At 50.5% G+C, this 24,463-nt stretch overlaps 2 protein-coding genes across 2 annotated transcripts; one reads left to right on the forward strand and one right to left on the reverse strand.

The window, feature by feature from the left end:
• The first annotated feature begins 1,115 nt into the window (after positions 1-1,115).
• LOC119101737 (LIM homeobox transcription factor 1-beta.1) lies at positions 1,116-22,157 on the forward strand. The gene is made up of 9 exons (XM_037225154.1): positions 1,116-1,173; positions 1,507-1,545; positions 8,029-8,218; positions 14,784-15,025; positions 15,425-15,561; positions 18,922-19,102; positions 19,746-19,808; positions 20,701-20,797; positions 21,170-22,157. The coding sequence occupies exons 1-9, from the start codon at positions 1,116-1,118 to the stop codon at positions 21,279-21,281; spliced, it is 1,119 nt and encodes a 372-aa protein (XP_037081049.1). The 3' UTR covers positions 21,282-22,157.
• Positions 22,158-22,525: 368 nt separating this feature from the next.
• Positions 22,526-23,847, reverse strand: LOC119101634 (5'-AMP-activated protein kinase subunit beta-1; the record flags this gene model as incomplete). Its single annotated transcript, XM_037225037.1, is given in 1 exon segment — positions 22,526-23,847. A coding segment is annotated over 1 exon segment (488 nt), but the record flags the coding sequence as incomplete, so codon positions are not given.
• Positions 23,848-24,463: the final 616 nt, after the last annotated feature.

Raw genomic sequence — 24,463 nt, forward strand, 5'->3', positions numbered from 1 at the left:
TTGATAAAGACATTAGCTTGCCCTGGTACTTTGAGTAAGCGGTCATCTGGCCGACGAGAGGTCGGTGTGGGCAGCGACGCGCCTGACAGAGGCTCCGTTTTCAAATATATGCACAAGCAGGTGCTGAACTTAAACACGTGTTTCTGCTTTCTACTGACACTGATTCTGGTGGGCGAACGTACTCGATGGTCAAGCCAGAAGGCCATGTGTGCCCAGGGTCACTTATGGCATAAGCACAGCTTGAGACGTCGCGTGTTGTAAATGTAGCAAATGCTTGCTTGATTATGTTTAACCAGGAATAGCTGACAATTACAGTTTTTTTTTTTGTTGCCAGCATAAGGATTCCCCACTCATCGGCAATGCCGAAAAATCAGAACACTTACAGCTATTGCTTGCATAAGACGGTAGTAATAGCCTTCTTCTTCGAAAAAGACCGGGAGCCTGTATATATAGATGGATTATATCGGTTTTCACATGCCCTTATCAAACAATGGCAGAATAACGGTCTTATCTATGCGAATAATGTTCCTCACAAACGCGCTTAACAAGCTTTATCTTGCTTATATAAAGTAGTCCTGTAGCAATGGGTCTTACACATGTACTCCACAGTCATAGGGAGGATGGAGGCCCAGCATTACTGACTATCAAAGCAAAATTTTCCTCGCAAATTGCACTAACAACTACTTATCTTGCTTATTCAGAGACTCCATGTAACAAGGCTGTCTTACACATGTAACTCCACAGTCACAGAGGATGGAGGGACAGCATTACGACTCACCAGAGTCTCAATATAATGCTGGTAGTAAGCAGTCCCATGGAGACCTCTATGTGCCACTGATCCAAAGCGAGAGAGAGGACTGAATTCCTCCCTTGAGCCACTCCTCATACTTGTTTGCTGTCGACATTTTGTTTTCGGGCCGATCCTTTTACATTTCTGGTCAATAGAAAATGCGTTTACTCTGCCATGAAGTCGCCAATGAATATTCAGAATACACTCGATTATCCTCATCATTCATACTACATTTCCACACTCGGCGAGGTTTCGAGCATAGCCATTCATCAAATCCAAAACAACTAAAACAAAAACGCATGAGTGGCGAATTCTGGATCAAGCCATGCCAACTGGCGGCCCGGAGCTGCTCTCTCCTGCTCCGTCACTGTTCGCCGGCAGACGTGCGTTTTGTCATGCTGTCGGCGCCGTGACGCCAACCACCGGACAGGAGGCGCCCGCTGAGTCGCGGTCGATACGTCCCAGCAGCCAATCAGAGGCCGCCCTGGCAGGCTCCGCCCACTGGCCGGCCGCTGGGCGGGGCGCACGCACCGGGACCAATGGCGCCCGCGGCCCTCCAGGACCCCATTAGTCAAGCGGACGACCGGGCGCCTCTGGAAGTGTGGCATCGGGGTCGTTGTGCGTGGCGACTGGCCGGTTGTGCGCGCTCGGCTCGTTCTCGGTGTCGGCGTGGCTCGGGTCGGAGAGCGGCGCTAGGGCGGTCCGCCATGGTCCAGGAGGCGCTGGAGGCCCTGCGGATGCGACGGCGACTCACAGTGAGTACTGACCGGATGACGCGGCGGGAACGGGGCAGACGTCCCACGCGTCCAATGGAACGGTATTGCGTGTGTTCCCGGTAGGGGTTCGCTGTGAGGTGTGAGTCAGCCAGGGCAGATCCGGCATCAGATCTTGAGTGGGACAACCCTTGCGTAGGCCTGCGTCTTTACGGATGTTCAGTCTTCTGGATATTGAACATGGCAGGCATTGCCCGTAGCATGTCCCCCCCCCCCCCCCCCATCCCACCCACCCATTATCCTAGTCCTTTTTTAAAGCGAGAAGGGCAGCAGTTCGTTCAATACTGCTTTTAAAAACTCCAGTTTTCACCGCTTCTCTCGATTAGTTTCATGAGGTTTTGCTTATGAGCAAAAAAATCAAGTTTGGTGCCCTAGCTTTCTTACTCCAGGCCTAAAGAAGCAAGATTGAATTGCGAAGGTCCATGACCTCATCACCTGCTGCCCCCCCCCCCTTCCCCTCCCCTCCGGTTGTGCCGGGTCTCTATGATAACCAGGTTGTTGACAGGTCCTTCAGGGGGGGGGGGGGGCGGGGCCGGAGAATTATATCTGTGTTGGCCACTCCCATCAATTAATAAATTTCTAGTCTTCATTGGCAAAGGAGCCGCGTGCAAGAGGAGGAGCACTTGCCCTCACCAGATTGCGAGAACACTGCATGGTTGTTGGCTAGCCTGTCATCGTAAAGCAAGAGCAAAGCAGTGACCCACCAGTTTCCGAACTTTTTATATACATCCCAAACCAGAAACTCTCTAAAATAAAAAATAACGACAAAACAAGTCTCAGGTTCTGAACATGACAATCAAGACAGGCATGATCTTCGTTAATCCAGAGCAGAAGGACTCAACTGAAAACCGATTTTTGGTAGTGTTCTTATTAGCTACGCCCACTGAAAGTCACATGATGTTGATTTTGCAGTCCATGTCTTTGAAAGTCACAAACTTTACCACGTCGCCTACATGGTCTTAACACATAACACCCGTCCTTAACCTTCAGCTGCGTGATCTAAACACATGAATCCATCCTTAACACACCGACAAATTGTGGGCTACTGTAATTTCTTGGGGTTAAGTATTCGCACAAAGAAGGAGTGGTGTCTTGTCGTGACTCCTCGCCCTCAGCCTGTGCTCAGTATCGCTGTGCCCCAGAGTTCGCTGAAGCCGGCCCAGTATGCTATTCTGATACTGCAGCACGCAGCGCAGCCAGCAATAAAGGTGTTCGATGCCTCTGCTTACCAATGTTTGGGCAAATATCCATTTAAATAGAATATGACAGACAGACCTGTATACCAATGAGGTAATGATTCTGTCTTCGCCCTATCGCTGCATTTACCCGTTTCACTGACCGCGTTGAGAGCGCGAGGAGGCTATGCTTGGCTCACAGCAAGTGTCACTTGTGTTTAGAAAATTAAGGGCGAGCAGCTTGCGTTGCCTAGCAGAGGAGACCGCAACTCGCTGACCAGCAACTCGCTGACCGTGTTGATTCCTCGTGTTGTTGATCTTTGTCCTGATGCACGGGTCCCGCGACCCCCGAAGGCTTTTCGCCAATATTCACTTAGCAAGGGTTATAGTCGTGCCCATATTTCCAGTAGCCTCTGGAGCATTCATTGCTCATGTTTTGACTTAAGAACGTAACTCTAACCCTTCTGTTTTTCTAAGATGTTTATTTGGGGAGTACTGCACGGCAGTCTTCTAGCGTCAAGCACGGTGGTGGGCAACCGATGCATTCGCCGATCAGGGGGGCCGATACCAAACTTGGATCTACGAAGCACCCATCCTCAATGTTTTGGTCAAAACACACAAAAGTATATGCGTCTGTACTCCAAATTATAGAAGCGAGACCTTCGTAGAAGCTTCACGTCGCCACATTGCATGGCTGCGTAAACAGTAAAGCGCAAACCTGGGCTTGCCCGATCTTCTGGAAGAATTCAGCTTTGACTTGGCATAGCGGGATTAATAGTTATCGACCTGGTAACACGAAACCAATCGCAAGATCTTGCTGAGCCCAATTCACTGTTTGTTTTTGTTCTGCGAGGCTCAGGCCTTATTAGTTTGGAAATGGTAGGGGTCATATCGATTGCCCCATCCGTTTGCGTTATAATGAACGGCGGATCCGGGCGAGAGTTAACTGATTGCTTCGGGCAGAGTTCGAGGCAAGCGTTGAATCAGTCTCACACCGAACACGAGTCTGGTAATAACGAAGGGAATTGAACCATGAGTGAGATAGGGGCAAAGGAACTTCCAAAACAGCTGGAAGCAGGGGCTACTCTTCTATCTATCATTACCGTGAAGCCTCTTCTTCTTATTCAATCTTCCGAAAGCTGGAGAAAACTTTCCCCTACCCCTGCTCCTACGTCTATGCAAAAACTGATCGGCCTGGCCTCTAAGTCCGACCAACGTGCCTCACAAAGGCCTTCGCTCCTTTCCACCATTCATAGCATCAGCACGCAGTTTCAAGAAACAAGAAACACAGTCTTCATACAAGTGTGACGTTTCAAGGCATTTAAATACAGGCTGTTTACCTGCAATATCGACGTCCCTTAAAATGTAGCCCTCATCATTTCAATTGCTCATGGAGCGTAAAATATTTGTATTAGGAGGAGCTTCCACAACACGGACGAGAACGACACAGACTCACCACGCAGCATCGGGAGGGCGCGAAGCCAACACCGTTTGAAGGGAAGAGGGTGGACAGTCGTACTGGCAAACTGGGCAGGCGATGCGTACGGCCGGCCGCGCGCGGACGAGCGCAAACTGCGCACCCGACCACGCTTGGGGCGTGTTTAGGGGTTAGTGTTACACCTTGGCAACCAGGATGCATAAAGAGGCAAGCTTTACGGCGTAGGCGAATGTGCTTCTACGCTATCCGACCTCAACAATGTCTGACCAATGGGTTTGCCCGTGGTCAGACGGGTAGCGGTCGATGTCGTCATCTCCGAACATGGTCTCTCATGAAGCACGTGGTGGCTTATGGGAGAGAGACTGGCACATTTAAACTGCGGTGGCACCTAGTCAGGTTCAATGTTATCGGTATTTAACCAACATATTCACGTTTTGTGTGCTCCTTTCATAACAGCCGTTATAGCCGTGAAACTTCCCGAATTTATTAATATCGTGGACTGGAATAGCGAGACGTGGCCGAACCCAGAATTTTCAGATGGTATGATTCATGGTCTAGCTCGCTAACACTATGTCAGTGAACACATGCGATTCAAACATTCATGAAGACAAATTTTTGAATGCGCTGATCATGGGGATCGTCCGTATGGCTTCCCATTGGTGACCCTCTCTGTCAGCTTGGGTTTTGGGGCTACCTATGTGATGGTAACTGATACTTTCCATGTGTATCGACTCATCGGCTGTGCATTGATGTTCGTGTTTTGCATTGTCATGCCATGAAAAAGCGACGAAACTTGTGGCCTTCTGGGACTGGTGTGCTGCGCTTTCCAGAAGCTAGTAGTTTTACAGTCGCTAACGGTGACGTTGAGCGCTTCTCAGCAGCTCACTCAGCAGCTCGCTTCGTCAAAGTTGCGCTCTATCAGTTAAAGGACAATTGCACCTTAACTGCTTGCTATAGCTGTCGGTTTCCTGCAATATTGATATTTAAAAAGAACAGCGAAGTGACGCCTCAATCAACGCAATACAAGTGAAATTTTCTTATCGCATTAAGCCACCCAACATTAGTTGAAACCGGACCCAGATTTCGAGGATCCAGAATCGCAGCAGCACGAAACACACACCGTTTGACGACACAACGACATGTTTCGTCGTTTATCAGGAAAAGGTGACATTGGCCAGCACTGGTAAGACTAAGTTAATGTCTCTGGTTTTCGAGCCGGTCTCCAAGACCACATACGGCGGCCCCGCCTGGACCGAGGTGGTTCGGGAGATGAAAGTCACAAAGGCGTGTTGCCCGATGTCCCGGCGGCTATTAACCAACCGCAATCGGGGTGCATTGCTTGTTTGTCGACCTATCAGCCGAAATGGTGAGCTTCGCCAAACCCACAGCAAATTAGCTTGAGATAAGACAATTTGGGAAAGACTGCGCACGCTATACCAATGAACATCGTTCTATTCAACTGCCACGAAAGATGGACTTACAAATGCATTGATGGCACGCTAACGTGTAAACATAACATAGACATATGCATAACCTTTTTTACCTCAGGTGTTGGTAGCGTCTACATAAACTGTGTCTGTACAGCCCTATGTGTCCTGCGCCGCACACTATGCATTACTGGATTGTGACACGCATAGGAGTGTATCTGCTACACCCATAATATGACGGTATGTCCAGTCCAATCCACCACATACACTGATCCCTTCATATTAATCTTCGGAGTCTTCATTCATCTTTATCGCCTGAGTTATTTTTCTTCCGCTGCATGCGTCTGTTGAGCACCTATTGGAATTATTGTCACGTATCGGCTTAACCCGATAGCGGATTCGTTAAGAGTTCTTAACGAAACACGTGCATGATGGCAAATAAAGTGCAGAATATGACAATATGCTGTACCTGGAAAGGAAAGCCCACACAAATGTAGGCACAAGGCACAGCAATAACGCGCTTTGAATCCACCTTTACCCCTCCCCGGCCCCAAGAAAAAATCGTGATAACAGATTTGCAGCCAGGAGCGTAGTTTCGCAAAATAGATCGATGTGGGGGGAGGGGGGGGGGGGGCTAGAAAGGTAAAATGACTATACCTGCCCTTAAAATGCCGAAAAGGGTGTTCTCCCCGGATTTGACCTGCTGTCTTCTTAAAATTGGGAGGCTGCCCACCTCCCCTGTCCAGATAAAAATAAACCTACACCGCTGCCAGTGGCGTCTCTGCAGTACTACCAGACAGACAGCAGCCGACCAGGATCCAGTGACTTATTACCACTGTGCTGCAAGGCCACTGCCCGGTTTAAATCCTGCTGCACCTCCCAGTGCCGTGACTGAGGGCTGTGTTTTTGGCTCGGCCCGTCCCACTGAGTTGATCCGCGACAGCAAATGGCTTGTGAGCAAGTGGAAGATTGGCCGCTGCATACACCTGTGTTCTTTCAACTGGGCCTTCTCCTGTGACGCAGGCCGACTAGGATCCAGTGATGCACGCAGGCCGCTGTCCCGAATGTCTGCTGTGAAGCCCTCTGTCCCGGATGTCTGATGTGAAGGCTGCTCTCCCGGATGTGTGTTGTAAAGGCTGCTCTCCCGGATGTCCGTTGTGAAGGCTGCTCTCCCGGATGCCTGATGTGAAGGCTGCTCCTTCGGATGTGTGTTGTAAAGGCTGCTCTCCCAGATGTCTGCTGTGAAGGCTGCTCTCCCGGATGTCCGTTGTGAAGGCTGCTCTCCCGGATGCCTGATGTGAAGGCTGCTCTCCCGGATGTGTGTTGTAAAGGCTGCTCTCCCGGATGTCCGTTGTGAAGGCTGCTGTCCCGGATGTCCGTTGTGAAGGCTGCTCTCTCGGATGTTCGTTGTGAAGGCTGCTCTCCCAGATGTGTGTTGTAAAGGCTGCTGTAGGCACAGGCTGCACAAAGGCTGTCCGTTGTGAAGGCTGCTCTCCTGGATGTCTGCTGTGAAGGCTGCTGTCCGAGATGTCTGCTGTGAAGGCTGTGCTGCCTGATGTGTTTTGGTCCGTTGACAAGACTGGCAGCTTCGAATGGAATCCGCCAGAGATGTGTTTGCAATTATGTGTCTATGGAATTACGGTGTGCTGCTCCAAGCTTCCCGTGGGATCCGGGGCCACATGTTTGAGCCGGCCAATGCCGCTGTGCCAGCGCCTCATTGTTTTCCCACGCATGCTTTCCAGCCACGTTCAATCCCATTTCAGCCGTCGTCTGGTCTTAGCCCAGTTTTAGCTTATGGTGCCGGAATATGTTTCAATGCTTATAGGTACGAATAATACACACTTTCGTGGGTACCACTGTTACACGTTTTTGTGGGTACAAATGTTACGCGTATCACAATATTTTCGTGCTGTAGCCCACTGAAGCTAAATATCGACACAAGGTAACATGGATTGATGAAAAATGGGTGTTAACTAGAGCCCAGCTTTTTTCCACTGGTGGACAAGACAAAGCTGGGGATACGTAAGGTTACTCACATTGCTTTAAGCTTACGTCGCTTCCGTTTCCTCGCCGCTCGTCCAAAAGCTTGATATTTATGTCAAGCCTCCAAACGAGTAAGGAAGTTATGTACGCCCTGCCAATGCAATCAGTTCTCACATCGGCATCAGCAAAGACCATTTCAAGGCATACGGTGCGATTGAAAATCTGCGGAGTGTTGGTGGTGAGCTGGCGAGACCTGATAAAGGAAATCTGCCAATTTCTGCTGCTACTCCTCTCCGTCCTACGGAGAAACCATCTTCGACGCGCCCCTCCGACGTTCGGCGACGTCTCCTCTACTGACAACGCTCAGCATGTCCCGCATGGTGCGACCGTGACTTCGTGGGCGGGTGTGTCAGCCCTCTGACAACCCTCCCCCTCCCCCCAGGTGATGTCAAGTGCGAGCAGCTCGAGTGCTGCGCCGGCTGTAGCCTCAAGATCACGGATCGTTTCCTGCTGCGCATGATGGACGCCTCGTGGCACGAGGAGTGCCTCGTCTGCTCCGTCTGCCGCGTACGGCTCACCCAGTCCTGCTTCACCAAGGACAACAAGGTCTTCTGCAAGTACGACTATGAGAGGTACGGGCTGCCCGCCGGCGTCTCGCTGGGCTACAATGACAGGCCCAGCTATAAGCGATCATTTGAAACGAACTCAACTGGTTGCACAAATGTGCTGAACATGACCTTGAGCGACTTCGCAAGTTAGGGATTCGAATGCGCTTTTATTGGGAAGTCTACGTTTACATGATCATGATGAGAGAAACGTTGTCCTTGTTTGAAGTCGGTAGAAAGCTCTATGAAAAAAGTGCAATGCATCATTATTGTGCGGTGTGGGTTGTTGTAGGTTGTTGCCCAAGTAGACCATTTCCATCGCGCCAGAAAAATGTGGCGGTGGTAGTGACATTCAAGGTCGATATTTTGCAGGCCTCGAGTGTTTACAATTTTGCTTCCCTGAGTATTTTGTGCGTGCGATGCCTCTTCAAAAATTCTCAATCCGTAGAAAGATGGTAATTGTCTGTATATCGATTGACTCGAGACGTAGATAATAGCTGTTGACAATTGGCGCGTGCAATGACTGCAGAATAAAGTTGTAGCCAAGGAAAATCACCTCAGGTCTCCACCGTCAGTTGCAAAATTTTAAACGCTATTCGGCCGTTTTCAGTGTTCGTTATGATGCATTTGGAGATTTGCTTACATGAACGTGGTACAACAGTTGTTCGGCACATCAACAATGCATGTACATGTGCTCAAAAGCGTTTGACAGGGAAAGCGTGTTTAGATCCACGCAATTGACACCTTGGTAGATGTATTGTGCGATACATGCGATATATATATATATATATATATATATATATATATATATATATATATTTGAGGTGATGACGGCGCTGACGGTCTGACGGTCTGGCCCTGAAGCTGAGAGTACCCATCACTAAATACATTCCTATCTATCTGGTTATTTAGTGTCGGTATGCAACACTGCTCATTGTAAGATATCACTCATCGAACTCAATTGATCACATTGTTTGCAGTTGTAATAGAGATACCAGATGTGTATGTGCTGGTCACGGGTCGTGCTCACCGAATCAGAATGCGTTAGGAAACTGTCATTTGAGCGAGATCAGGTGGCGAATATGTGTGGGCGCCAAGTCCAAACACCTCGGATGTTGCAGAAAAGTATAATATCGACACAATTCTGGGAAAAAAATTATGCAATCGTCTGACTCGCGAGGGACACTCGCAGAGATGCTTCATAGTCTGAAAAATAATTGCATAATGTGCATTTATTCACACAAGCGTAAAGGTAGTTTATGCCGAGGCTTCCGCTATTTTCCCTTTCGGCTCTTCAGTATTCTGTCCCAAGGGTATACAAATAATATTTTATCCGATGGTTCCATGGAATCAAATACCAAGTGGGCGGATGCAAAATGACGACTCGGCACATGTCGACGACACGGCCGTGCTTCCGGAGAAAATGTTCACGGCTCTTTCGGTGTGCCTGACAACAAAAGATGGGCCTGCTCCCATCGTTTATCTAGCCGCTTCAAAGCTCCTCCAAACTAATCTGATCGTTCCCGTGGCTCATCCAACCGCCTCATAGCTCATCAAAGCTCGCCTCCAACTTCCTCCATCCTCATCGAAGTGAAAGGCGGTTTTCGTAGGAGTTTGGCGAAGGCTGTGCTACACATTAGTGGCACAGTTCATTTGTATAACTCCTATGCTCTTTTTGCTGTCACATAAGATAAGTATAGGACGGTTATGCGGATTGGTGACGGTATAAATAATTTCAAAGCATCTCTACATGTTTTAGCTAGTTATTTTATTAATGTATACACGCATTGGTATCCATTATGCTTACATAACTACCATTGACCATCATTATTTATACTTTTAGACTTGTATCTAGAAAGGTGGTTTTACATTTAATTTGTATTTGAACAGCTGCTTTTGATTGTGCTGACTTTGAACGCATCTTTTCAGTAGCATCCATGTCCATTGTTATTCGCCGTTAGTTTGGAAAAATTGTTGCGTGAGCAGCGCGCAGACTGCTGCTGCCACCTCCAAAACATTGTTTCCGTGGCAGCAGTTTGAACGCAGATTCAAAGCCCCTGCGCCCTCCTCCAAGCTAACCTTGTCTTCTATTATCATTGTTTTCGTGGTTTTTCATGGTTCATTTTTTCGTAAATCATGATGTACCTGCGATGTTTTTTTTTGCGCACAACGGTAAGCGAAAGTGTCAGATTGCTAAGGATAACACTAAATTCAGCTCATGTCCGCCCCTCAAAGATCCTCCCGCTTCGGTTGCGGTGCCGATCGTGATATCACCTGCTAGCAAAACAACTTTGGAGGTTATGGTCTACTGAAAACGCTTTTCCACTATGATCAGTCTGCTACATTGAAAAACGTGATTCCGTCAGCATTTCCTCTGATATGCGAGACTAAAATGTTGATACTGCTACATTTTGATTCAGCTACCTCTTAACGCTTTGATCAAAAGTCCTGCTATAGCTCTTGGTACGCATGTCATCGCCAGCGTGGCGTGTTGCACCTGGAATGATATAACCCTCTCCCATATGACCCCTGTCAAATTCAAAACTTTGAAGCTTGCGTTTAACTACTATTGTATAATGACTATATAAACTATTGCAGCGTCTTAGGAGCGAATGCCTGAGAAACTTGGCACGAGCGAGAAACGTTCAGCGTTAGTTTCTCGGTTCTGTTGCTGAAAACCATCGACCTCAAATTGAATAGTAGGCACAGGTTAAACCTAAGTATTGAACAATATTGTGATATGTTATCACCACACCCTTTCCTACCTTCTAAACTCAACTCCATTTCCGTTCTGAATGTGATTTTAACTGTTTTGCAAGGAACAATGGTCAGAGGTCTCATGGTATGCTGAAAGAGGGTCAAAAGCAGACTGTTATTACGGGACAATAATTTAAGAATCCGTGAATGAATCAGCGAGTGACTTAGGAAAAATAACTTACCTGTACGATCATTTAGCGCAGTTTTTCAAGGGGTTGTTTACTGTTGATCACTGCATCAGAGCTGACCATTTCATTACCTGCCGTCGATGTTTTGAAATGTTCACCATTCGCCGCCTTGGGATCCGACGTGTTGAATTCATCTCTGGTTGACGCATATCAGGAACAGAAATGGCTCACTTTTGTAAAGTGTTTCACCGTGCTTGGGCTGCTTCTTGGCACGCAACGTTTAGTCTTGCCTATTGTTAGCCTCTGAATGGATCGCGAGTTGAACAAACAGCTCTTTTCTGCACATCACTCTCTTGTGGTGATGGAGGACATGACGCTGGTCCAAATGTTAGACCCACTGTAGATGATTCGACAACACTAGTCCTCAGACAGCCGTGAACATCTCTAAGTGCATCCGCGATGTCTCGGCGCGTCCGCAATTTCTTCACGCAGCAAGGAAGCTTTCAGTTTGCTTGCCTGCCTCTGGATCCGTCAGTACGTCGTGTCGGCATAGACGAGCTGGAAAGCTATGAACTTATGACACAGTTCCCTGTTTGCAGTTGATGAGAAAAAAACAAGCGTTTTCTGACAGTGACAAAGACGGGCTAAATTTGAGAAAAAGTTTTGAGAAAAAAAAGAGTTCAGTTGCGCCTGTTTTTAGCAAGAAGTTTAGAGCCTAAGATTACGAATTAGTTCATTTCTTGGAATATGTTACAAGCATTTTTGTAATATTGCGCTTTCATAACTTGATGCATGGTTGAGCTAGTACTTCCTGCTTATGTGTTATGCTGGATAAAGGTCGGCTATTTTCATCCAAAGATCCACTGGTAACTGACAAAATAAAGACACTATTGGTGAATTGAATGAAACTCTGTAATCTTTTACAGCTTGCTTCAAAAAAGGCTTTTCGTTTATTACGATTCTTTAGATTGTGGCCATGCATGTTGTGTAAAACAATAAGCTTCTTGATGAGCATTTTACAAAAGAAACATATCTGTTCCTGGCTGGTCACTCATGGTCCCACGTCGTTCCCCGCCACAAGAGGCGTCCAAATGGTTATTGCTGTACCACGGTGATGTGTCCCGCTTGATTTGCATCTTGATTGTGTGTGCTTGATTTGCTTGATTGTGTGTGTAACATCTGTTTTTATGAATGTGATAGAAAGACACAGTAAATAGGACTCAATGCAATGGGATAAAGAGAACAGCATTCCGACATCTTGTACGGCGTGGGACGGCCTTACGACCACTGGTCGACAGCATAGTTCATGTCCGAACAAAAGTTAAGTACAAAGATCTCTTGGCCTTGCTCCGCGGTCGGCGCCTGAAGCAGGGCCGCGGAGCGAGACACACATTCAGAATGTTGGGCGAAAATATAAATTCATGGAGTGGAGCCTCGAGCTTGTACCACGGTTACATAATCTTGTTATTTCTATGTAATTTACTATAATACGAACAAACATTATGTAACGGACTTGCAGTTGTTTTAGCATGATAGCCCCTTCTGGCTGTGGCATAGCCAAGAGGGCATGGCCCCCCGAGAGGTAGCCTCCCTGGGGCCAAAGGTCTCCGTGCTTTTAGCCTACTGAAGACATCCGCAAGGTTTCTAAGACGTTAAACATGGATTCTCAAAACATGAAGATGGAATTCAGAGCCTTAAAAAGTATTTTGAATTCAAGAGCAGGCTCCCTATAGCGATAAAGTCGGCCCCCTGAACCGGAAATCCCTTGAAGGCTTCGATTTGGCTCCCTGTCGGGCGAAATTATGGCTTCGCCGATACCTTAGGGACACTCCTTCTACCGCCTGTTCAATAGCTGTTTTTTTAAGATATTATCCATTTCTCACGGTTGATGTTCTAATGGGAACTTTGCACCGGAAGTGCAGAGGAATACTTACGAAAGTAAGTGTTCCTTTGAAAGTAAGTGGAAGTGTTGTAGAGTACGAGACGGACATATTTCGTTTGGATGAATGCGATTCAAATCAGGCGGCATCCAGATCGAATACAAATCCGAAATTTGATTTCAAGGTTGATCCCATCATAGAAAGTGTTTTGCTGGAGCGAAAACAAATATTAAGGATTTTTCCTCGCAACAAATGTTTCAAAAACATTGCATTCAACACAGCCTGATTTTGGACGACTGGATCTAGCGGTGCGTTATGGAAATCCATCTTCCCATAGCATACCAAGGCTCAGTATGTGAGAACAGTGAAACCCCTCTTAATACACCTGACCTACGACACATGTGATCATCGGGCGCCTGACCGCGACATGTCATTGGCATGAGCTCCACAAAGGCATCATCTGCTTGCGATCATGATGGTTTCCAAATTTTATAGAAGGCGAGAAAGCTTCTTAAACTGAAGTACTGAACATTTGACAGCATCTTGTGTTCAGTTTTCCCAAGCCATTAAAAAAAGTGAGCTGCGCAGAGTCCCATTCCCATTAGGGGGGGCCAAGAAAGATCAGAATTAAGGGGGCCAACTTCAATCGAATGACCTGGTCAGTAAATGAATTCCCAATGGTTTACGTTTTCGGTGCCTGGGTGAAGTATGGCATAGTCCGTGTTTGGTAAGGGTGGCAAGAGCGTTGCACAGTTTTGAAGATGAAACTAAGCCACTGGCCAAGCAGAGCTAGGCTTGATTTTTCGATGATTCATGGAGGGTTGGAAAACATGAAGCTCGGCCATTTAGGTGGTCAGGGGACTGCTATAATTTTATGTTCAGTGCTTTATGGGAATCGACTCGGGCTTGGTAAGTCGGATGGAGAACTGTTAGAGTACTACATGTATGCAGTGTTGACGTATCGTAGAGAAATGGGGAGGGCAGAAGGAACAACTTCGCCTTTGGTCTAAGTAACGGAGAATTGTGCGTTTTCCCGCAATATTCTGAAACAACCATTCCAGAAGGTCGCAAAGGGACCTTCTGATTACAGCTTAGGACACCACTGCATTGGAACAATTTACCGAAACGTAAGTTCCCTCTAAAGGCACCTTTAAAGGAGCGGTGCGAGAGATCGGGAAAGCTTCAAAGCCGTATACTCTATCCTAAATTGGAAAACGTCGCCACTGCTTACAAAGCCAGAGCTGGGTCACCATGACGGAAATGAAAGCGAAATTCAGCCGGTATGATGTTACACGCTCCTGTTACATGTTCCGTAGGAAATATTCAATGGCCCCCACACATTTAAATCACACGGATGCGTGCGAGCAAACGGTGGGTCGAATGCAAGCGAACACAGCAGAGTTTTCTGACCTGTTGGCGTGACGTAAGGCGTGCACTGTTGTTACTCGACGGATGATGGCCGCAAGCCCACATCGACGCTTATCTGACAGCTGCACGATATGAGTGCCAGTTCGCAATGACAAATGGCCCAATGATTGTTCACACTCTGACAGAGTATTGGGTCTCGTGAAGATATGTGATGAAAAGATGATGCGGAAAAAGATCCAGTTTAGACCCTCCCCATACACGACTTAGTCACGTGTCAGTACACCATTTAGTAGGCAAGCTTCCGACTGGTTTCATCATCACTGGTTTTAACATTCACAACTGAGAAAAGTTTATCTGTGTGTTCTCATACTCGATAAGCCGTGCCAACACCGCGAACCTGATCGATTTCTTCGCCTGACACGGCTGTACCTGACACTGACCGTCGCCGCCGCCCGACAGACTGTATCTGGTCAAGTGCTCCGGCTGTGGCGAACGGGCGCTGCCGCACGATCTGGTGATGCGCGCACAGACTCAGGTCTACCACATGCAGTGCTTCGTCTGCGTCGTTTGCTGCCAACTGCTGCAGAAGGGCGACCAGTTCGTACTGCGCCAGGGCCAGCTACTCTGCCGCGCCGACTACGAGAAGGAGATGTTCATGCTGCAGCAGACGCAGGGAGACTTCTGGGACACCGGTATTCCAGGTGCGCTGAACCGACGTCTGTCCTGCAGTGTGCTCGTTTTCGGCCTATGCTCCGTCAAGGAGTCCAAAGATTGTCCGTTTGAAAAAAGTCCGCCAAAAGCTTTAATATTGAGGCAAGTGCGCCTTTGTCGCAGGTTTTAACGCTGCGATTCCTGTCGTTGGTAAAACGGTGAAACCAAAGCATGGCTTGCAGTCCACATCGAAAATAGGCTTTGTGGTACGTCATGAGGTACGCACATCGCAGCTATCGAGTTCCCCACATCCGCTCCGGCCCCGACCCGCTGCTCTCCTCGACCCCCTGTGTCATCCGATGCTACCACACTGACTACAGGGCACGGCGTCCGCATCGCCTCGCCGTGTGCCCGTGCCCCTGCTGACGGCAGCCGGCCGCCTGCCGCAGGTCTGGAGCTGGGGGACGAGCCGGGCCGGCCGAGGGACGGCCGCCGCGGCCCTAAGCGGCCGCGCACCATCCTCACCTCGGCGCAGCGACGCCAGTTCAAGGCCTCGTTCGAGATCAGCCCCAAGCCCTGCAGGAAGGTGCGGTCCGACGGCGCGTGGTCGGTGCCGAGCGGGCCGGCAGGGATGGCAGGTCGGGCTGCGAGCGGACCGGCGGGGATGACGGGTCGGGCTGCGAGCAGACCGGCGGGGATGACGGGTCGGGCTGCGAGCAGACCGGCGGGGATGACGGGTCAGGCTGCGAACAGAACGGCGGGGATGACGGGTCAGGCTGTGGATAGACTGGCGTGGATGACGGGTCGGGCTGCGAGCAGACCGGCGGGGGTGGTGGGTCAGGCTGCGAGCAGACCGGCGGGGATGGCGGGTCAGGCTGCGAGTAGACCGGCGGGGATGGCGGGGTCAGGCTGCGGAGACTCGGGGCTCGTTAATGTGACGAGTTTGGAGCGGCGGATGCACGTGTTCCGTGCTGAGGTCTACTTTTGGCTATTTGGTTGTAATCTTCTCGTTAGCACTCAGATGATGAAACAGCTTGCATATTGGCCCGGTTGTGATGATAATGATTGGGCTCTCCATCTCATCGACTGCTAGGATCATCATCAGATGGCAAGTCTTTATGAGGCCCTATGTGGGATGCGGGGGTGGCGCGGCAGGGGCCCCGCACTCAGGGCCGACAAGTCCGGAACCAAGCGTCTGGGAATCCAGAGGTACGGGGTTCGAAACCCCGCGGTGCCCGCCCTTCCTGCCAGGGTAAGAGGCATGCGACGCCATATAGCTTCAGCAGCTGAGTGCGTCGTAAAGCCCCAATCACACACACACACGGAACCGAGCGTCCTAATCACTACATTACCACCGCCCCCAGGCACGGATCTGACGGTTGTTTTCAAAAGCTGCTGTATTATCTTTATCGGGTCATCCACTGAAATTCGTAATTTTCGTGGACATGAATAGGCGCATAGTTTGCGTTTGACCTGTGTGTGTTAGAGTAAATACAGTTTTGCCTGGTCATTTTGGATGAGGAGATAAACATTACGAGAATGTATTCATTAAATGCACTCGCGATGAAATTATTTGCGAGGAATACTTTATGTTAAAACCATAAAACCATTTGTTCAACAACACACTGCTCAGCATGGAAATTTTTCGACGTTTATCCGGGCTATTGCGTCGTTGGAATCAAATCCTAATCCGTTCAAACATCGGCAAAGCGGCGTCAACGTAAATTGTCTCCTGACCGAAGGCGGTCTGAATTTTGTTCGACCCGAACCAGGGGCAGTGTCATGGGACAAGAGACATTCCACTTGGCTGTGGGACCGGCGGATGTTAATCCCAGGCTTTGCGCGCGAGTTTGGAAAAGATGGAGCAGCGTCACCGTCTTTCACATTCACGAAAACCGAGGGTGCTGAAACCGAAGAAAAACTCATAGTTCAGCCCCAACTAGGGACATAGATTCCTAAAATGAGTTAAGTGGAGGGGGCTGGACAAACAAAAATGATGCAAACCACCAACAAAATTACCTCAACAAACAAGCTTCTCCTCGACTTCTGGTCCACTTTTTCCAAATTTGGGACTGCAACCCAAGTTGGGGGAGGGGAGAGGGTAGGGATGGAGTCCTCCTGCCATGCAACTGAATGGCAAACTACACTCTTGGTTCTAACTATGTGGTTTGTGTCTGTCTCTGAACAGTGACCAGCACCAGACCTTTCTAACCGGGGTGGTTGAATCATTCTGCTGCATCAGGCGTCTTAAGTTATTTAGCACAGGACTCGGGGCCGTGGGGCTAGGGGTTATGGCACTGCAACAGGGATAGTCATAAGTGAGCCGCCTCCTCGTGAACGTTAATCTTCATCTCTATGATTATGCACATAAATAATGCACCAAAAAAGGATCAATTTCATCACTTCTCAGAAGTTGCTGCTAATTGGTCATCGCGCCTTTGGAATCATGCAACAGCCTTACAGGCACTGCATGACAACTTTCAGTCAAAGTTCTGTAAGCTCATGCCAAGTTCTGGCCCCTTGATCCGTGCGAGATAGGCCGGTAATTTATATTACATTCACCATTACCGTCCACAGGCCGGGGTGACCAACCTTCCTCCTACCTGCGGCTATGTTGCATCAGGTGTCTGTTTTCCCTGCGGATGAAAAATAAGGTTTTATCATTAATCGCGACGAACTGCCAAAAAGAATACATCTGGCTGATACGAAACAACAGGTCAGCCACCGTTTCCTACCGATGGTCAAAAACGTAATATCCTAAGGACGCTGTGTGCTGGGAGAAAAATGTTAATTTAAAAGTGTCATGAACTTCGCTTGACTACCAGTTACTTGGAATCGATGTTGACGCTGCCTGTGGAGACAATGTATGACCGATCTCCACCTCAAGAGATTGGCCCAGGGGGTGACGTTGAGTCTTTTGATAGATGATAGATAGATAGATAGACAGAGTTGATAAATGATGCATGCTGTCATTCAATGAACGGAGAAGTTAGCAGCAGTTTTCTTAGCACCAGCGTTCTCTTTACGCTGTAATTATTCTGTGGAGTTTTGTCACAGTAATAAATTTTGGGCCCATTGGGAAATGAGTACCTTCTGGCGGCACTTCTATTTTAGCACCCTTTTGGTCCCCAGCGCTACGGCCCAAAACAAAGAGCAGCAATGCAAATGCGTCGGCTGTTTGGGACGCTTGCTTGGAAAAAGCTGTTCCATGCACTCCTAATGTTCTGTCCATCGTGTCGAAAATAAATTTGAACGTTTTTTGATGGCACAGTCCTCCTACACTGTGAGCGCAAACACTGGAAGCGATCACAAAACCTCCACAATGGTCTACGCTTCTCGCAATACTTTTGTAACAGTCACCAGGGACGGAGGTCAATAAAATTACTCCGTTTCAACACTACAACAACCAGGCTTATGCATGCTCATGACCGGTCAATATTGGAGCGTTGCACTTCGCGAAGTAGCGAGCAAATGCTCTATCAGTGGAATTCTTTGTGTCCTAATTTTTTATGAACGATGGACATTCTTAAAACATCGGAAGGACCCTTTTGATGGGCTCTGGCTCCATTCGCCCATATTTTGGTTTAATCTTTATAACGTCCACATCCGCTATACCCTCGCTCGTCCCATGCTAGAAAGGCACATGCCTTGGTGTTAGTGATTAGCAAGGCGTATGTGAGGAAAAGTCGTAATTCTATACGAAATTTCTAGGGTCTTGAAGGCAAATGCAGGAAAAACTCGCTGGACAGTCACAATTAAATGCACCTTATCTGGAGGCATGCGTGCATAGCTGATTTTCAACTTAAGAGATAACCTTGCTTCAACTAAAATATGGCCATTTCGTCCTTCCCCCAATTTTAAAACCCGAAAAGCGGATTTTCGTGTCAGCGGATCGACCTGAAGCCGGACGCATTAGTCGCGTAACAACCGCTGTCTCGCCTTCTAGATTCGCGAGGCGCTGGCCAAGGAGACAGGGCTGTCGGTGCGCGTAGTGCAAGTGTGGTTCCAGAACCAGAGGGCCAAGATGAAGAAGCTGCAGCGGCGTGCCAAGCAGCAGCAGGACGGCCAGGACAAGGAAAAGACCGACAAGAAGGACGGCGACGGCGATAAAAAGGCGGATACTGACTGTGAGTCCTCCACCCTTCCGCGCGGCTGGCCAGACGTCTGTGAGTCCTCCACCCTTCTGCGCGGCTGGCCAGACGTCTGTGAGTCCTCCACCCTTCCGCGCGGCAGGCCAGACGTCTGTGAGTCCTCCACCCTTCCGCGCGGCAGGCCAGACGTCTGTGAGTCCTCCATCCTTCCGCGCGGCTGGCCAGACGTCTGTGAGTCCTCCACCCTTCCGCGCGGCTGGCCAGACGTCTGTGAGTCCTCCACCCTTCCGCGCTGCTGGCCAGACGTCTGCCCTCGCGACACAGCTAAAATTCATTGAAATACGACGATGGGGTCTCGAGGACGACGTGTTTCTTGCTCGGGAGCTCTGAGAACAGCCGGTCTTGACGCTGTGAGAGCATCACATGGACTTCTATCGCATGAATGTTTAGCTGATTCTTTGCTATCGTTGCCAGCCCGACATTCACGACATTTTTATGAGTCATAAACAAAAAGGTATAAAATGGACGCATCCTCTTAAGTTTTAACACAGTGTGCCAGCACTGATTAATGCCTAGTCCCATGGTTGTCAGCCACGCAGCATGACCATCCAGCACATCCATGTAGTAGTCGACGCCTCTGCAGGGGTTTCTGCGCTTCATAGTTGCACACGTGTTCCAGATGCTGCCGACAGTCCGTACGGCTCCGGAACGCCCAGCGTTGGTCACCCTTACTCGCCGGACGGTGAGAACATTGGACCTTGTCGACAACGCGTTTACAAAATTGTCCCGTTTTTGATAACGCTAACTCAATATTATTATCAATATTTACCTCAAGATTTTTACCTTAGTAAGCTGAAAATTTTTCCGACTTCTTAATACCTGACATTGGATTGATGTCGATACAGCACAACTTAAAGACTTTATTGAAGTCATGAAAACGACTTAACGCTCTCACGCAGCCAAACCCAATCACAGTTGCAGCCCCGACAACGGTGGCCACCTATGCAGGATGGCCGTGAACTCAGACCTGCCGGAGAGAGACCCTAGCGGCTTCTGTCCAGTGACAGTTGGTTCGTATCTAGCGCTGTATGTGTCACAACCGTGCCACTGTGACTCGCTGAGAATCGTTCGGCCAAACCCGGTGTGCAATCCGAGACAGGCGCCTCATCGAGCGTCACGCACTGTCCCTGTCTCTGCCACATCGAGCGTCACGCACTGTCCCTATCTCTGCCATATCGAGTGTCACACACTGTCCCTGTCCCTGCCACATCGAGCGTCACACGCTGTCCCTGGCTCTGCCACATCGAGCGTCACACGCTGTCCCTGGCTCTGCCACATTGAGTGCCATACACCGTTCCCGTCTCTGCCACATCGAGCGTCACTTGCTTCCACTGTCTCTGTCACATCGAGCGTCACACACTGGCCCTGTCTCTATCACATAGAGCGTCATGCACTGGCCCTATCTTTGCCACATCGAGTGTGACGCACTGTCCCTGTCTCTGTCACATCAAGCGTCCCTGTCTCTGCCACATCGATTGTCACCCACTGTCATTGTCTCTGACACATCGAGTGTCACCCACTGTCCCTGTCTCTGCCGCATCGAGCGTCACACGCTGTCCCTGCCTCTGCCACAGCCCAGTCCAACGAGAGCTTCTGTGGTTCGGATGACGTCAGCCTCGAGGACACGGCCTCCTTCGAGAACATGGACGACAGCCATGCCGACCCCAACCTGTGAGTGGACGCTGGCGGCCGCGCCCAGCTCAGGGTGTGCTAAGGGTGCGCAAGCTTTGCGACAGTGCCTGGGGCTAAAACGATTTTTATTCACTTTAGGAGTCACTTTCGTGGTTGACTCTCTCATCGTAAACTAGCAGTTTTACATGAGTCAGCAACTCGTGTAACTTGACGACTTTACTTTACGACTAACAACTTTACGCAGCCAGCTTGAGTGCAAGTCATCAGAACCTAACTGCGCTTGCGAATTGCTGGCTGATACTTGTTCTCAGCCATGTGTTCGCTCTGCACTTTGAACGTTTTACGATTTTGGATCGGAAGCGTATTGGATCAGTTTTGCGACCGTAATAAATATGCCTCTTTGTTTCACAGAATGCAGACGTCTTCTGCACCACAACCACTAGACGTGATGCAGAACTACGGAAGCATAAACCCCATAGACAAGCTGTACCTGATGCAAAACTCGTATTTCACCGACCACTGAGCGCACCGGTCTAGCCATTCCTGCTGGCAGTTCACGAGTTTATATATAGGTGGCGCTGCTGTACAACGGCTCGAGCCGCAGTCACAACGGAGCCAATTCGATGGAAGCTGGTCATTCTTAAAGGTGATGACAGTGATTGTGATGACGGTGTTACTTGGGAGGTGAGTTCTCTGCCCTTGTCCTGCAGGCAAGACAGGACGTGCATTTGTGACCCGATGATCTAGCACTCGGCGATGGACGCTCCGCCCCGACGCTCAAAAAGGCCCCGAGTGCGCCCGCGGCCAATCACGCAGCCGTTCAGCTTGTGTATGGAGGGTATCTTCCGGAGATTAGCTGTGCGGCGAATGTAATGTAACCATCACATACCCAGTGCTAAAGAAACTACTCTGAGTTGGGGTGTGACCCCATTTACGCGGCAAGTTGCATGTGACATCGTAAGCCTCAGTGCACTAAGCGTATTTTTTCAACCAAATGTCTGCATCGTCCAGCATATGGTCGGCGACCGTAGGCATGGAATGCCACGGCGTAAATGTTTCCACCACAAGACGAGCACGTGATCGTGTATAGACCGCTTTGTGCGCGCACCGCACCCACTTACGTGGCTCATCTCGTGATGTTCCCGACGTGAAGTGGACTCGGGAGTAACAGGAGACCGACATTCCACTGCGTCCGGCCGCGGCTCACGCAAGACGGGAGCTGTCATCACCACTGGCGCGGTGTGGTGTAATCCACTTCCAGCAGCAGCACACCCCACGTGCAATCCCCTTCTCCCCCGCCGGTGGGCCCCGATCGCGCCCCGCTGTACAGATTGTGTGTACTTCAGTGGGTGTGAGTTCGCCACGAACGACGTGGACTGTCAACCTTTTGCATCCAGAATACAAAAAATGACGGCACGGGTGCTCGCTCCATATTGATGGCGGACTGCATCAAGCGGGGTACTGACCAGTTCATGTGAAGCGATCCTACCCACCACTGACGCTAGCACGCCTGAGCGTGCTCCTCGGCGTGTGCGCCGTTGCCGGCGACGAGCTCGAAACAGCACGACAGCAACTGCGCTGTGACAGCAGGAAACAAGAATGGCCAAATGTGACGAGAGACATGCATCAAGTTGCCCCGCCACGCCGCGTCACGTTTGGCAGTAATATTGCGCCCGCAGGACTTCCAACTCGGCGATCAGGCTTCTCCGCGCCGCTGGAATTGCTCATGCCGACCACCCACCTCATTCCTCGCCGCAATGCTCCAAGTGGCACAGCATTAAGTATATTTCAAAATGTTTAAAACACACATCAACACACGCACACTACACGCTGCCGACGGTACGCACAGCGCGGATAAAACACGGCGCGTCTGACCCGAACACGTCCAGCCTTTGTGGGTCACGTCCCGACGGACAGGGAAGACAGACTGGCAGCCAGCACACGCAGCGAGCAGTGCCGTCCCGGCGCGCCATGAGGGTACAATGCCGCTGCTAGATCTGGCGCTACGTGCGCGCACCCGTCCTCGAGCTTTGGCGCCGCTCTCGGTCTCGGGTCGGAGCACGCATGGCACGTGACTACACTACACGACGTATTATGTTCCGGCTGCAGCTTCGGGTGAAGCACATGTGCGCAGGCGCTGACATAAGCGCGGCTGCATGTTACAGCCCACGTTGGAATGTTAGAGAATCGTTCCACAGCTGCAGAAATACACGATTTCGAGCTCGATCAGACGCACAGTGTAAAAAGCACAACCGGGGCCGGACAAACAGCCTCAGAACTCAATGAGAAAGAGACCCTGCGCGCCCATTTCATCCAAATACAGTATACACCAAAAACATCAGCTTCTCCACCAGCCACCATTAAGTTGCATAAAACACGATCAGCTACACATGATATGGGCGTTAGTCTTCGCACACGTCACCCGTCGATCGGCCCGACGACAGAGGAACAGCCAGCACCACCAGCCGGAAGAGGGGGCGCCAACAGCCGCTACCCATGCCGGTCGGGCCGCGTCGCTCCGGCGGACCCTAAGGGCGGGCCGCAGGGCGTCGACCGAGCGACCCGCCCCGCCCGCCGCGGCCGGAGCCGCCGCCGCCCGTCCTAGATGGGCTTGTACAGCAGCGTGGTGACGTACTTCTTACGATAGCGGTGCGTGGCGCTGAGCACCATCACGCCGTCCTTAATGCTCAGCGCGTACAGATGGTTGAGCATGACGTGGTTGGGCGCAGGCAGCAACGTGGGCTCGCACGAGCTGGGCGTGTCCTTGTTGAGGATCACCTCCAACAGGTGCGGCGGCAGTGCCGGCGGCTGCGTCGGCTGCGCCGGCATCCACGGCTTGGGCTGCGGCAGCTCCTGGGAGTAGCAGCCGGGCGGCGAGCCGGACAGCTCGTGGCCAGCTGGCACCGTGTCCATGTTGAGCGCGTCGCAGGCCCTGAAGTCGTCGACGCGCACCGTGATGTAGTTGTTCTTGTCGCCGGACGGCGTGTCGACGGTGGGCTCGCTGGTGTCCACCACCCACTCGCCGTCGATGCGGAACTTGTACTCGTGTTGGCCCTCGGGCAGGTTGACGATGCTCATGTGCTCCGAGTCTAGGTGGCTCTCGCTGCGCGCCATCGGAATCGGCTTCCAGCCGGTGAAGCTGCCACACAGCTGCACGTCGCGGCCACCCTTGCGCCACTGGATGACGACGGGCAGACGGCGCGCGGCCGCCTGGCCGCCGTCGGCCGACGGCTCGGGGCTGGCTCGTGGTACGCCGATCGGCACCGAGCGCTGCGCGCTTAGCGGCGCGTGCTGCGCAGACGGCGGCGCCGTGCCTTCCACGCCGCTGGCGCGCCGCCCGCCAGACGGCAGCACCAGCGGCGACTCCTCCTGCGCCGACGAGTGGCGCCGTCGGTCGTGGTCGAAGCTGCCCCACAGAGCACCATTAGCAGGGGAGTGGGGACCGACCAGCCGAGGAGCACGCCGTCGGGGCGGGTTTGACAATGTGCTACACTTGGGATGCACCACAGGTAAACAGATGCACTACCTGGATACACTACCCTGTCCTGGCATGCATAGCCTTTAGAATTCAAGGGTTTTTGACTGATGATTAGTAGTATGCCCAAGACCAGTCCCTGCATAAAATAATTGGCTCCATTCATTGTGCATTTACTGAGTCTCACCATCACCACACAATCACAAGAGTGGTCAGGATTAATAAGTTTA

This window comes from Pollicipes pollicipes, unplaced genomic scaffold, assembly GCF_011947565.3.
Source record: "Pollicipes pollicipes isolate AB1234 unplaced genomic scaffold, Ppol_2.1 Scaffold_4881;HRSCAF=5763_pilon_pilon_pilon, whole genome shotgun sequence".
NCBI lineage: Eukaryota > Metazoa > Arthropoda > Thecostraca > Pollicipedomorpha > Pollicipedidae > Pollicipes > Pollicipes pollicipes.